General features: G+C 40.3%; 1 protein-coding gene across 1 annotated transcript; it reads right to left on the reverse strand.

Annotated features, from left to right (window-relative positions):
• Positions 1–5,988: 5,988 nt before the first annotated feature.
• Positions 5,989–14,382, reverse strand: LOC307201893 (vomeronasal type-2 receptor 26-like). The gene is made up of 2 exons (XM_079951420.1): positions 8,653–14,382; positions 5,989–7,208 (listed from the first exon to the last, which is right to left on the reverse strand). Exons 1-2 carry the CDS (start codon positions 8,774–8,776, stop codon positions 6,310–6,312), a joined length of 1,023 nt encoding a protein of 340 aa, XP_079807546.1. The 5' UTR covers positions 8,777–14,382; the 3' UTR covers positions 5,989–6,309.
• Positions 14,383–14,789: the final 407 nt, after the last annotated feature.

Raw genomic sequence — 14,789 nt, forward strand, 5'->3', positions numbered from 1 at the left:
AATACTATGTCAAAAGTCGTATTCCCTTCATTTCTCTGCAAGTTCCCTGCCCCTCCCCACGAAACCAGAACCTTCTAGCTAGACTCTTTCCTAATACTCTGCTTCCCTCTCCTGGACACAATGAGTGACAGCACCTTAAAATCAATTAATTGTTAATACATCAAATGGAATGCAAACAGATGACCTGTTTATGCAGCATCCATCCTTATTTGCTTGTGGGGTGCTTGGGACGTCTTCCCATTAATCACTTTTCAATGCATTTGCTTAAAAAACTGTGAAATGTCCAGGTGCATTAATTATATATGTGGGGTTTGCTGCAGTAGAGAGTCACACCTGCACTCACAAATAGAAGTCAAAATCAGAATCACTTTTATCTCCTTCTTCCACATTCATACTCAGAGTGGCTGACAGCATAATCATAGAATCATACAATTGTAAAGTTATGAGATCCTCTAGTCCAACTCTCTACAATGCAGGAATCTCACTTAAAGCATCCATGACAAATGGATATATATCAATAATACATTAAAAATGCAGTAATACATTGTTAACAGAATAATTTAGGCTTAAAACAGTGATTTCCATCCCCCCCCCATGTGTTCGTCTTCACAGTTCCTGCCCCTCCCCACTAAACTTGGAACTTGCTAAGGTTTTTCTCCTAATCCTCTGCTGCACCCATGTGGACATATTCAGTACTGCACCCTCTTAAAGTCAAAATTTAATGTGCAGTGCACAGACACAAACTTCAATTTCATAGAATCGTTGAATAGGAAGGGATCATCTGGCAATTTAAAACACATCTAATACTTTCAGTATCTTAACTTTCATTCACTTATTTCAACGACCTCCTCACACCTCCCTTTTTGTATTCCACTTTAATTAACTGTTTCAGCAATTCCTTTCCATCTTCCTCAGTTTTCTGTCCTGTAATTTATCTTAACATATTCTAACCTTATTTTCCCCCTTTAATATATAATATATATATTATATATAATATATATATAATATTTCCTTCCGTTACTTGCCTTTCTGCATATATCTCACTCTTGTACATTCTAGTCAGATTGACTTACAGCATAATATACTTTAAAATACAGTAACAAAATTCCATTAACTAGCTTACTGAAGCTTAAAACAATTTGTCCTTTTCTATTAATTTCCCTTCAAGAAATTCCCTCCCCGCTAAACTTGAATTTTTCTATTCCACTGCTGCAGCCATGTGGACATATTGAGTAATGCATCCTCTTAAAGTCAATACTAATTAATTTACAGCATACAGAGGCAAAGTTCTATCCATTTAGTATGTAGTGCCATTGATTCTTTTCACTTGCCCCTTTCTTGCACCTAGGATAACAAACAGGAGCATTTTATATTCACTTCATTATTATTAATTAAATTTCAATCAATCAATCGAACCTTTATTGCATTAGCATACAGCCATAGCAGGATAAAACAAAAAAATGCTAGAAACAAACAACCACACAGAATTCAAAGTGATATTGCTGGGATTATGACCCTAAGACAATTACCCTAAGACAATAATGTGAGGATTTAGTTGCCAGCGCCGGGAATCTAGAATGCAAATGTATATAAAGCATATAATGGCCCCAAAATAGGCTCGGGACATTAGGTTAAAAAGGAAATAAAAGAATTAAGACAGGACCAGGTCTAGGACACACTACCCCGTCAAAGTAGCCCTGAGTTTCGGCCTGCACTATAAAGATTGCCACCCCACGTGTAATTAAATTTCTATACTGCCCTTCCTCCGAAGATTAAGGGGCACTTTACAATATAAAAACACGAAAATATATGGCATATTAACAAACAAAAATAATGCTACACATACACACACAGAGAGAGAAAAAGTTTAAATGGCCATAGATTGCTTAATTAACCAAAGGCCAGGTAGAAGAGGAATATTTTTGCCTGACACCTCATTAACTTTCTGCAAATGACCAACACCTTCCCATAAAAGCGTCAACTCGCTAGATTCATACCAAATCCTCTGCTGCCCTCATGTGGACATATTCAGAACTCAAGCATTTTACTTCAAGGTAACCCAAATTAATGTCGAAACAAAATTTAAAAAATTCCTTCCAGTAGCACGTGAGAGACCAACTCTCACGTGCAACTGGAAGGAATTTTTTTATTTTGTTTCAACTATGGCAGACCAACACGGCTACCTACCTGTAACCAAATTAATGTGCAGTGCATAACCCCAGTGGTTGGAGACCTCAATTCTTTAGTTATTTCCACATTGCTAGCAACTTCTGCAACCTGCTTTCTTGCTTTTCTGCATACTGCCTCGCCGCTACCCTCTTTGGTTGTTTAAGAGAACAGGAGGCAAGGATGAATCCTGAGCACTAAGCCTTTCTGAACTTATCCCACAGGTGAGGCCAGAGCCATCACAATGCCAGACCTCCTGTCCTAAATTCAAAAGATCTGTATGGCTGGTAACACTGCATGTCACTGAGAGATCTGCGCCTCTCCCAGCAAAGGTCATCAAGCAAGGTGATCAGTCCCCAAACCAGGTCTGAAGGGCACAGATTGAAATGTGCCCATATCACCAGCTTCATCCAAGAGCATTTGGGGTAAATAAAAAAAAACTTAAATGCAAAATTGTGGCCTGCCGGCAGCTAGTATCTGTATAGTTTGAGAATATAGTTCAAAAGTCAGGAGGGAAAGTTGTGAGATGTATTCACTCCCAGTTCCCTGCTGGACCACTGAGGTTAAATCACCTGAAAGTCCTATAAGCCACTGACCAAGGATGCTCAATCTACTTCCCACTTTACTGCATACCAGCTGGGTGTTTACATCCATAGGAAAAAGAAGATCACATTAATTTCTGATAAATTGCCTGTCCCTCCTCACAGATCTAAAAACCACAGCACCTTTCGTAGTTCTCTGCTGCCATCATGTGGCCATTTTTTGTCTCTCTCTTTTTTGAAATAATTTTTATTTGGTTTTACAAATACAGTGGGACGTCGGTTTAAGAACAGCCCCGTTTACGAACAATTCGGTTTACGAACTCTGCAAAACCGGAAGTAGTGTCCTGGTTTGCGAACTTCGGTCTAAGAACGGAAGCCGAACGGTGGAAGGGCACCGGCGGCGAGAGGCCTGATTAGGGAAAGTGTGCCTTGGTTTAAGAATGGTTTCGGTTTAAGAACGGACTTCCGAAACGGATTAAGTTCATAGACTGGTTATATAAAAAAACCAAAACTAGTTATATAAAATTATAACCACTTTTATAAAAAGTGTTTAGAGATACCCTCATTTTGACTCAAGAAAATCACCATTTTATAGTTCAAATCAGGGGAAATAAATACTGTACAGTAAATGGACAAAAGTACAAAGATTCACAAAATGTTTAGGGGTATGCGTACCCCTGCATTTCTCCCCCCCCCCAAAAAAAGCACTGATTATAACAGTACAAATTACATATCCACATTTAGACATTCCTCCAAATCTCTGGACTTCCCACTTTCCCCTCCAATGGATCCTATTGTCCACCTTTTCAACTTCTTATTATTTAATACAGTAATGTGGCCATTTCCATCAAGGCGTTATAAATTATGTAACTTATGAGTGTTGTTTTGGTGTTTCTGCTTAGTATATGTTTCTGCTTTTGTATTACTTCATTTTTCTAATAAATACAGCATGTGAAAATTAAGTTCCCACTAGGAACTTAACCTGTACGCCCGAATCCTGCACAAAGCAGGACTGAAACACACACGTCAGTTCAAGTGCAGGGAGTTCAGTCCTGATTTGTAGGATTTGGCTCACTCCAGATATCCCTAATTTTCCATTTATAAAAGATTTTCAGTAAACAAAGCCATTCCTTAAGCTGACCTGTTGTGGTGCTGTTTATTAACATAACCTCTGGCTACATAATGATTTTTCTGCCTGCTGCTGCCATTGTAATATACTGTGCTAGCTGTTCTGTGATTTGTAAATGAATCTTCATTGCTCCTTTTATTTCTCATATTGTATATTATATTATATTATATTATATTATATTATATTATATTATATTATATTATATTATATTATTATTGTGTTAAAATTGTGTTTTGTTAATTATCATTGTGTTTTATACGGTATCCTACGGAATTCAAATTGTAATATAATAAAATACAATATAAGAAATAAAAGAAGCCACACACACAAAAACCACCGTTTAAATTAATAATAATAATAATATCCCATGGTCTGTTTCAACTGCTCATAAACAGTTGCTCCCTCTGGTCTTCAGTTTCCAAGGCAACAAATCGTCTCCCAAACCATTCGTCCCATAAAATAAGGTCTTTGGGGTTGACTTTTTTTAAAAAAAGAAGAAAAGTAATGGGGGATCATTTGTTCTTCAAATGTTCTGTCATTTTTGTGTGTGTCACGACATCCCCTGTCTCTTCTACATTAAATGTATGGCTCTTTATTTCAGCTGCTCGTGAAGTATTGTTTTGCTCTGCTCTTGTTGCAGCTTCATTGTAATATAATAAAATACTTCATTTTTGCTTGTTGGGACTATGCCTTGCAGCCTCTCTTCCTATTATTTATTCTATACCAATTTCCAGATATTAAAAGCGCTGAGTAAACACTGAGGCCTGCTGTCAGTTGAGTCCTGGAGCTGAGGAACTGCGGCCTGGTGAAGCAGTTGAGGCCTAGGGTGGAACTACTGTGAGGGAGAGTGGCAGTTGGCCGAAGGTGACAGTTGATGGGCATTGCGGAAGCTGAGGGAGACTAGCAGCATAAACTCTCTGGAGGAGCCTTAAAGATCAATATCCCTCATTAGTTTTATAGCAGCACCTTGTCAGCACCCAGTATGAAAAGGAGAGCACCCTATTGAGCAGGGCCGGATTTAGGTTTGATGAGGCCTTCGGCTACTGAAGGTAATGGGGCTCTTTATACTCTGTTTCCCTGAAAGTAAGACATCCCCCCGAAAATAAGACCTACTTCCAGTTTTGCCTCTCACTGTAATATAAGGCCTCCCCCGAATATAAGCCCTCCCCGATAATAAGGCTACCCCTGAATATAAGGCCCCCAAAGCTACTGTAAGGCGTTGTACCGTATACAGGTAATAAATTTCCTTTTTTTTTTTTTCCAACAATAAATGTGTACCATATTCTTCTTCATGGAAAAATAAGACATCCCCTGAAAATAAGACCTAGCACATCTTTGGGAGCAAAAATTAATACAAGACACTGTCTTATTTTCGGGGGGAAAGGGTATGTCCAGCTGTCCTTTGTCAGCAACAAATTGCCGCTGTTTTTTGTGTTGGATATATGCTAATTTATGGACCTAATAGGTATCTAAAGTCATTTGCACATAACAAATAGGAGCCTACACAACACAAAACACTGTTGCTGTATGTAAGTTTTATTTTGTTTTTTATCTTATATTTTGGAAATGTACATCCAGGGTTGTTGTTTTTTTCCTTTAATTTTTTGGGGGGCCTCCAAGAGAGTGGGGCCCTAAGCTATAGCTTGTTTAGCTTATACGTAAATCTGGCACTGGCCACACGCATACAGACCTCGGATGCCCCCCAATGGGACAGATATGATATTTTGATTAATATTTTTATTTATTATGATGATATCTGGGTGTCATAACCTGGGACCCAGGTGAATGTCATGGCCTAGGGCAGATGTCAAACCCTCAGGCCAGCACAGCACAGTACAGCATGCACCTATGCTCACATTATTATTATTATTATTATTATTATTATTATTTATACCCCGCCCATCTGGCTGGGTTTCCCCAGCTACTCTGGGCAGCTTGCAGCATATATCAAAACATAGAAAAACATCAAGCATTAAAGCCTTCCTGAAACAGGGCTGTCTTCAGATGTCTTCTAAAAGTTGTGTATTTCTTTATCTCCTTGACATGTGAAGGGAAGGTGTTCCACACGGAGGGCGCCACTACTAAGAAGGTCCTCTGCCTGGTTCCCTGTAACTTCGCTTCTTGTGGTACAAACACAGTGTATCTCTGTCATTGTCCTATTGTAAATATTTTGGAAGTCTAACCACCTCTCTTTTGGTTTTAGCTCTCTGTTTAAGAGCTTGCTTTGCATTTAACTGTTAAGCACTAGAGTTGCAATTATTATTTGATTTGATTTACATACTGCCCTTTCTCCAAAGACCTCAACCATTGTGCAAAAGTCAGCTCCTGAAAATACATAATGTACCTTTTCTGGGATGTTTTTCGAGGCAGGCTCCTCACCTACTCATCAAATCATGACTAATGCTTTAGTAATCCTTACCAATGCATTAATAGTGCATTAATAGTGTAGTAGAAGAAAACAAGGCAGAATCTTTAAAACTTTCTCCTAATTAGCTCTCTGCTGTTCTGCTGGGGCCTAAACACAATGATGTAGCATTTAGGGGCAAAGATGCAACCCAGTAACCCAGCACTGGAGGCTAAGATGGAGAAAATCTCCACAGCCACCATGTATTTCCCTCTTGCGCTCAGGTAGGTTGGAACAAAGGATAACCACACGCTGCAAAAGACCAACATGCTGAAGGTAATGAACTTGGCTTCATTAAAACTATCAGGTAACTTGCGGGCTAGGAATGCCACAGTGAAGCTGGAAATGGCCAAGAAGCCCATGAAACCCAAGACACAGTAAAACATGGTGACTGACCCTTCGTTACATTGCACAATGATTTCTCCAGTTACTGTGTGCATGTCTAAATCAGGAAATGGCGGAGAGGTTGCCAACCACAAGGTACAAATACTTGCTTGAATGAGGGAACAGGAAAAAACAACAGAATGTCCCTGTCTTTTCCCCATCCACTTCCTCATGCTGGATCCTGGCTTTGTAGCCATGAAAGCTATCACTACAGTGATGGTTTTGGCCAACACACAAGAAACAGCCACTGAGAAGATGATGCCAAACACTGTTTGTCGGAGAAGACAGGTCACTTTTCCAGGTTTGCCAAGGAAAAACAATGAAGAAAGGAAGCAGAGCAGGAGGGAGATGAGGAGGATATAGGTGAGGCCTCGGTTGTTGGCTTTTACAATGGGTGTATCCCTGTGCTTAATGAAAATTGTTAACACCAAGACTGCATGAATGGAAAGAAAAACAGCAGCAAAGGCTAAAGTGATTCCTAAAGGTTCTTTATAAGAAAGAAAGGTTATAACTTTAGGCACACATTCATCTTGGTCCTTACTTGGAAATTGCTCTTCTGGGCACATGAAACAGTCAGCCATATCTAAAAAAAAGTAAATTTATCATTTCAGCATTAATTACCTGTTACCTATGGATTGTTCTCCGCTCTACCTCTCATCATAGCTGTCAACGTTTCCCTTTTTTAAGGGAAATTCGCTTATTCCAAATAGGATTCCTCACAAGAAAAGGGAAAAGTTGACAGCTATGCCTCTCATACATCAGTTAAGAATGTAGAGATCTCTCTCTACCATTGGTGGATCTTTCCATAGGATTGCCCCCGATAGACTGGAAGAAGATCACCCAACTTTCAGAGCTCTCCTATTTTTAAAATATAGTTCTTGTCTCAAAAAGTGAATCGACATATATGAAACACTCAAGATTTAGGGATAAAAATTAAGGTAAGTTTAAATGTGAGCTTATATAATTTGCACTTTTCAAAACAATGTTGAAATATACTCAGAGTCGCAAAGTGATTTCATGCTCTTTATTCAGCTCATAGTGGTGAGGAGGAATGAATGGATGTCCCCTCAAAGTATCTGCTTTATATACATTATTTACACAATGGGCTGCACATGATTGGCTAATTCTGGAATTCTACTGTAAGCCAATCAGGTTGTGGATTCACTTATATCTGGAGCATGATTGGGTGGTTCCTGCCAACCAATCATACTGCTGCATTGTTCTAAGACCAATCAGACTGCTGCATTCTGAATCCTATTGTTCTAGGACCAAGCAGACTGCTGCAATTTGGATCCTATTGTTCTAGGACCAATCAGACTGCTGCAGTTTGGATCCTATTCAACTCAGTACATAACAAATGTACAAGCTGAAATACAGCTTACTTCTTTTCCTTTGTCAGGGACTAAAACCAATCCAGTCACCTGTGGATGAGTACAGAAATAACTGGTCGCCTGTTTAGGGACTGAGTAGGAATATTTTTGGTGTTTCACTGAGGAATCGCCTATTTTAGACTACTCGCACCTCTTGTTTGCTAGGCTTTGGTTTCTTTGGCTTCATTTTTTGTCACAGCTAGATGGCTGTGGGAGTGGGTGCAAGGCAGACTATGCCAAAATAATGAGCAGCCCGAAGTACCAGCTTGGTAAAGGGATTCTTCCATATTCACAATTCATCACTGACTGGCATCAAGGTGTTTACAGGAGTGCTCCTTAGGCTTCACCCTTAGAATCACGGGGCAGCAGAGGAGGGGTGCAGTAATCGACTGAGCACACCTCCGAATGAGCTTGCAATGTAAAGCATGGATAGAGTCATATTCTGCTGTGAAGCTTGGAACCAGGATGGTGTCACCCTTAGAAGATATTTGGATATACATTCCCTTCTCTCTTCTGCAAATGCTATGCTCACATTGATTTAGCTAATCACATGATAGTATGCACATTGAGTAAGTTTTCACTTGTAAATAGCCATCTGGCACAACTCTTTTAAATTACTCTGTGTGGATCAAAACATTGGGGTACTACATGACCTACCCTTCTTGTTGGAAATCTTCCCTTCTGGACAAGGAGTACAATCATAGCAGCAGAATTTCTTCCCTTCTTTCCTTTTCTTCTCATTGCCAGGGTGGCAGTAGTTGTTACACAAAGAAATAGGCATCACCTATCCAGACATTAAAGGAGTTACAAAAGGGAAATGGAGATAGATAGAAAGATAGACAGACAGATACTTCTGATGTTGATCTTGGCATATGCGCCAGACCTTTTAAGGACCTAAAAGCATCCCTCTTGGGCAAGCAGGGGAACAGCTCTGGTAATACCCATAGTTTAGCCAGCAGATAACTCATAAAGACTGAGTCAAACGAGTATTTGAAGAGAGTGAGTCACCATTAGTTAAGATTCCACATCTACAAACACAAAGAGAATCTTCAGAGAAGATGGCAAAGATGATGGGTCAGTGAAAAATCTGGACTGGTAATCAGTAATGGGGATCTATCTCTTGTCAAGAAAGGGAGTATGGGAATCATCATGCTGAATGGCCAGAGAATACTTTTCAGGTTGCTCAGTTAAAATGAAGCAGCTAGACTGAGCTCAGGCTGAATAGGCAGTCAAAATATAGGAGTGCAATCCAGTTTATCTTGGCTCATAATTAAGTTCCTTTGATTTCAGTACAGCTTAATCCCAATTAAATGGTTAAAAGATTGCAACCAAAGCACCAACTCCTCAATGTAGCTACATTATTATGGTTGACTTTATTGCGTTCATAGAATATTTTTTAAAATGTTTACACACTCAGAAATAAGTGTGTCTGTATGTATGTCAAGAACCAGAAAGTATCTTAACACTTCTGATAGTTGCTGCATTAGATTTGAATCTATATATACTACTACCAATCACAGCTATACTAAAATTATAGCTTTCGTTTCCCACTCTCCAACCTCTTGATACTAATCACTAAGGGAAACCAAAAGAAAAATAAACAAAGAAGAATTCAAAATGAACCAAGGAATCCCTTATTCAGATAATGGATGTATTATCTCTATAGTTAGCTCTGTGACCAGTCATTGTTGTTATGTCAGTCTTTGTCTAAAAACATTAAAGGTGGTATGAGCATTATCTTCTTCATGGTTATACTGGCCAGAATACTGCCTGGACTAGTCAGCAAGGCAACCCTAGGCTATAATGCCATTGACTGCAGCTCCTTCAGCCTATGTCTTCATCCAGCCACACCAGAATCCATACCTGGTTGAAACCACTGTGCCAGACAATTATATCTTCATGAATTATGAATTCTTCACCTTTGGGAACATCTATGTCAATCCTACCAATTTTCACTCTCTGAAAAGAGTTATTTGGAAATATGATCGTGTTCATTATGTCAAAGCCGCCTCGCATTTCCCATTTATCATTGAAGGAAATGGTTTCCCCAGCTGAGTTGTTAAAGGAACTCCCATGAAGAAAGCGATGGAGCTAAGGTATAATAAAGAGGGATATCAATAAATCAGAAAATTCATCTTTTCTGACTACTACCATTTATGTCAGTTAGTGTTTTCCACTGCTGTTGGATGACAGTTACCAAGCACTCAACATGGCTAATGGGGATTAGGGAATTCTTCCTGCATTGGATATTCTGACTCCAGTTGGAGGACACAGGAGAGACTCTCTGGGAAGCAGGAAATGGAAAGGCAACCAACAGGAAGACCTTCCACCACCCTAGGCTGAAGAGTCTGCTGACTTCTCTCTTTTATGGCTGGGTCTGTGTGTGGATTTTTAGCACCACTGGGCTTGAGAGCTTGAGAGTAGCCCAGAAAGCTGAAGTGGGGTCACTGTGCAGGAGCAGAAGGATGCCCCATCAGAGCACAGTGCACTTCGACACCTTGCAGTCAGACTACTGGTTGGAGTGTTGAATCATCCTGGGCATTTCTGGAGGAATCCTTACAACCTTGATGTCACCATTGCCCTGGGAAAAGCTGGGTGGGCTATGGAGGAGTGCCCATCACCACTGGGAGGGCTCAAGAACGGGAGGAAGGATGAGAAGTCCCTGTCTCAAGAAACAGGCAAACTTTCCAGAGGCGCCTCAACTGGAATGCTTCCCAGCCCTCTGATCCCTTTCAGCAGCCAGATCAGATTTTCAGGATCAAAGCTGTTGGTGGAACAAGGATTGTGATGCTCGAGAGTTTTATCTATCTGCTCTACTTTGAAATCCTGAATGACAAATCCTAAGTAGTTTATAGTGCAATAGGAAAATTCGGAAAGAGGGGGGGAAACTTCCAGTGGCAGACAATTTTTAAATTTAAAACATGCAAAGACAGTAGCAGTGAGAACAGTAGCAGGACGGGAAATGATGCAGGAGACAATTCCCTTGAGGAATGTGACACAATAAAGCAGGACTGTCATGGCCTTTCTAATAGAGCTGTTTGACGCTGAAACAGACTCCCACAGAAGGTGGTGGACTCTCCTTCCTGAAGGTTTTTAAGCAGAGGTTGGATGGCCTCTTTCATGGATGCTTCACTTGATATTTCTGCATTGCAGGGGGTTGGACTAGATGAGCCTTGGGGTTCCTCCCAACTCTATCAGCCTATGAAAGAAATATAAACCTATAAAATGCTCTCAACCAATAAGATGGCCAATTCCATTTTCTCAGTGATTCATGCAGGAGAAAGCTGAATATAGTCTCAACTCCGAGGTTTCCACAACCTGAGGAATACTTCCGGGTTTGCCGCATGCGCATCCCGAAGTTTACATAACCAGAGGGTTACGTAAAAGGAGGTTTGACAGTACTTTGTTTATTGAAATGAAAGAATATTTTGTTGTAGGGACATTACCTGCCAGGGCTGAAGATCTTGAAGTTCAGCGCTGAAACCCTTCTGATTAGTTCTCAGCTTGGATCGAGAAGAGCCCATAATATGCAAAGCATGAGCCACAGCGTAAACACCATTATAAACACTATAGCTGTGACCAGTCATGAGCACTTCAAACTGTGGTGCAGGGAGGCTCTCTAGTCTCTCCTCTCCAGTACATGTTTGGTCAACATCCATTGCCACATTGGGGTTAGGAAGTACACAGTCAAAGGCTTGTTCCCAAAAGTCCTTCAGAAAACTGTCCTTCTGGGCCCCGTGAAGCTTTATGGTCCCAATAAATTCCCTAAACCCCGAAATCTCTTTGGAGTGAACTGTAAAGGAAATTGCACCTTGGAACATTTGAAGACCCCAGCTCCTTTGCATGCCAGTTAATATGAAATCTATCTGGGTTGTTGTAATCCACACCTTTCTCATTGAGGGAGTCTCCTTGTTTCCAGAGTCTCGTATAAACATAATAGCCCTAAGCCATGCAATAGTCAAAGATTCTCCATATATAATGAATGTAATCACTGTATAATCTGTGTAATGTGCATAAAAAATTGTGGCTATATCAATAAGTTTCTCCAAGTTATCCCAATGCCTTATGCGTGGGATTCTTTGGGTGAATGCTGAACAGATCCCATACTGAGAAAACAATGAATCCAGTGTCTGCAAGAAATGTTCTCCACTGTTATCATCATCTATAAGAATTCCAACCCATGTCCATTTGAAATACTGGAGTAACAGGATAAGCCCCATATACTGCTGGGTTTCATTTGGGACCAGACAATAAAAGGATGGCCCTTGAGTGATACGATTCCCCTGTGGGGCAAATGAGCCATATGTGAGCTGGAAAAAATAATAATGTGCAGATATTGCAGGGCAAAGTTAGGAATGCCTTTATGTTCCTGATTATACAACAATTATATATATAAACAGTTGTTAGGAGCCTAGAGCTAAATTTAGCACATCTGATTGAATGTCCCAAGTATATAAAGCATACAGTTTCATCATCATAAAATCATAGAATTGTAGAGTTAGAAGAGATCCACAAGGGTCATCTAGTCCAACCCCTGCAATGCAGGAATCACAACTAAAGCATGCATAACATTTGTACCAAATGTTCATTAGCAAAATGTTGGGCAGGAGAGAAGAGAATTGATTGATTGCATCTCTATCTCCAGTGAGATTTTTTTTCTCCAAGCTGCTCAAGGTGGCGTTTATGGTTCTCCCTGCATTTAATCCCCACAACAACCCTGTGAGGTAGGCTAATAATAATAATAATAATAATAATAATAATAATAATAATAATTTATTTATACCCCACCCATCTGGCTGGGTTTCCCCAGCCACTCTGGGCGGCTTCCAACAGAATGTTAAAATACAATAGTCTATTAAACATTAAAAGCTTCCCTAAACAGGGCTGCATTCAGATGTCTTCTAAAAGTCTGATAGTTGTTTTTCTTTTTGACATCTGGTGGGAGGGCATTCCACAGGGCAGGTGCCACTACCGAGAAGGCCCTGTGCCTGGTTCCCTGTAACTTGGCTTCTTGCAGCGAGGGAACCACCAGAAGGCCCTCAGCACTGGACCTCAGCGTCCGGACAGAACAATGGGGGTGGAGACACTCCTTCATGTATACTGGCTGAGAGGCAGTGACTGGCCCCCAAGGTCACCCAATGAGATTTTTATGGCCAAGTACAGATTTGAACTTGGGTTTCCTAGGCCCTGTTAGTCTGACACCCCAAACTCTACACAGCACAGTCTCTCACACCATCCTGGGTACAATTTGGATTGTTTCACTGGGGCAACACTCTGTTTGAAATCTTGATTGTCCCATTACCCTTGCCCTCACCACACTCTGAGCCCCCTCCTGTTCCAAGCTCCCCAACACTGCCCTCATCTCTGTTGTTGTTGTTGTTGTTGTTGTTTTATCGGTCCCTTCATTACCAACATAACTCAAATGACTTACATTTTACTGTATAAACAAAAACCAGCGCACACAAAAAACAAATAAAAAATCTAAAAGACAACCCTATTTTTAAAAGGCAGGCTTAAAACACCACATGCACTCAAGGAGGCCACAGTTAACTAAGAGCCAAAAAATAAATGTTAAGTAATAAGGGAAGAATAAATAAAATATCATGAAACTACAAAATCAAGTTCCGCATAAGAAAGAAGCGCCTACATCACTCTCACACACAATCTCATGTGTACAGGGAGAATTCCTACCTGTGGAACCTTATAGGAACCTATAATATCTGCTATAAGATTAGAGGTATCAGAGCCAAGTCCACCAATGATAGCCATGAGCTTTTTGTGTCTGTCACACTGGTAGTTGGGAACAAATTTATCCGTTTTGAAGAGCACATCCAAAGTGGTACGATAAGTCATCCTTGCATCGTAGTAGCTATCATAGATATGGAATCCAAGTGTGACATTGGGTAGGAACTTCGGATTCTCATTGATTTCATTCACAGCAAATGCCAAAGCAAGGATGTGCTGGTAGAATTTTGTCACCATTCTGCATATAGAGGTAGAATTTGTTCATCCCTTTGTATAATGAGTATGTTTACTGCTATCATATCACAATATTGGTAATTTCTAATAGATTCTATGGGGGGGATCGGTCAAACCTACACACACACACACACACACACACACACACACACTTAACATTCTGCCATTTACAGAAAAAATATATTTGTGATCTGAGCAGCTACAAAAGATGCAGAGCAAACGAAGCAATTTCTTACTCTGGAACATCAAGCTGGTTCTGAGAAGGATGTTCACTGAATGAAACTTCATGAGAATGGTAAACTAACTGAGAAGCAATTCCACCAATGAAGAGAGTTCCTGGCTGGAACCACTCATGTGGAACAGGGTGGGGATCATTTCTGGGACACTCCAGAGTATCTACTTTGTACCCCAGAGTATCTACTTTGTACCCCATAGGAAGCAACAAAGGTAGAGCTATCAGAAGCCACAACATCTAATCAGCAAAGCATCTCTAGATTGAGAATCTCCTCTGTACAGAAACAGAAACTACCAGACTTAACAGTCTACATAGGTTGGTGGCTAATTCTGCTAACACATCTCTTAAGAGAAATACATCAGCTATGTCTTTGACTGAGACACCAATGCATGCCTTAAGTGCTAGCAAGGATAGTTGATGTAAGGTGGAATAAAAGGGGAAGTGTATGAAAGGAAAGTGACGGAGCCCTGCCCACTTTTCACATACTCTCAGGTGTACATTGCTTGGGGGCGTATTTATATTAATTTTCAGGTTTACTGGTTGATCATTTTCTAGTAACTTCTGGCAAGTCTTTGGAGCT

This window comes from Podarcis cretensis (assembly GCF_951804945.1).
Source record: "Podarcis cretensis genome assembly, chromosome: 13".
NCBI lineage: Eukaryota > Metazoa > Chordata > Lepidosauria > Squamata > Lacertidae > Podarcis > Podarcis cretensis.

Bases quoted from the DNA above. Each gene is read 5' to 3' on its own strand.
- LOC307201893 (XM_079951420.1), bottom strand. From the start codon at position 8,776: ATGCCTATTTCTTTGTGTAACAACTACTGCCACCCTGGCAATGAGAAG. The intron at 7,209-8,652 runs GTAGGTCATGTA...ACTTTTTTTTAG, and splicing joins GAAGATTTCCAACAAGAAGG to ATATGGCTGACTGTTTCATG.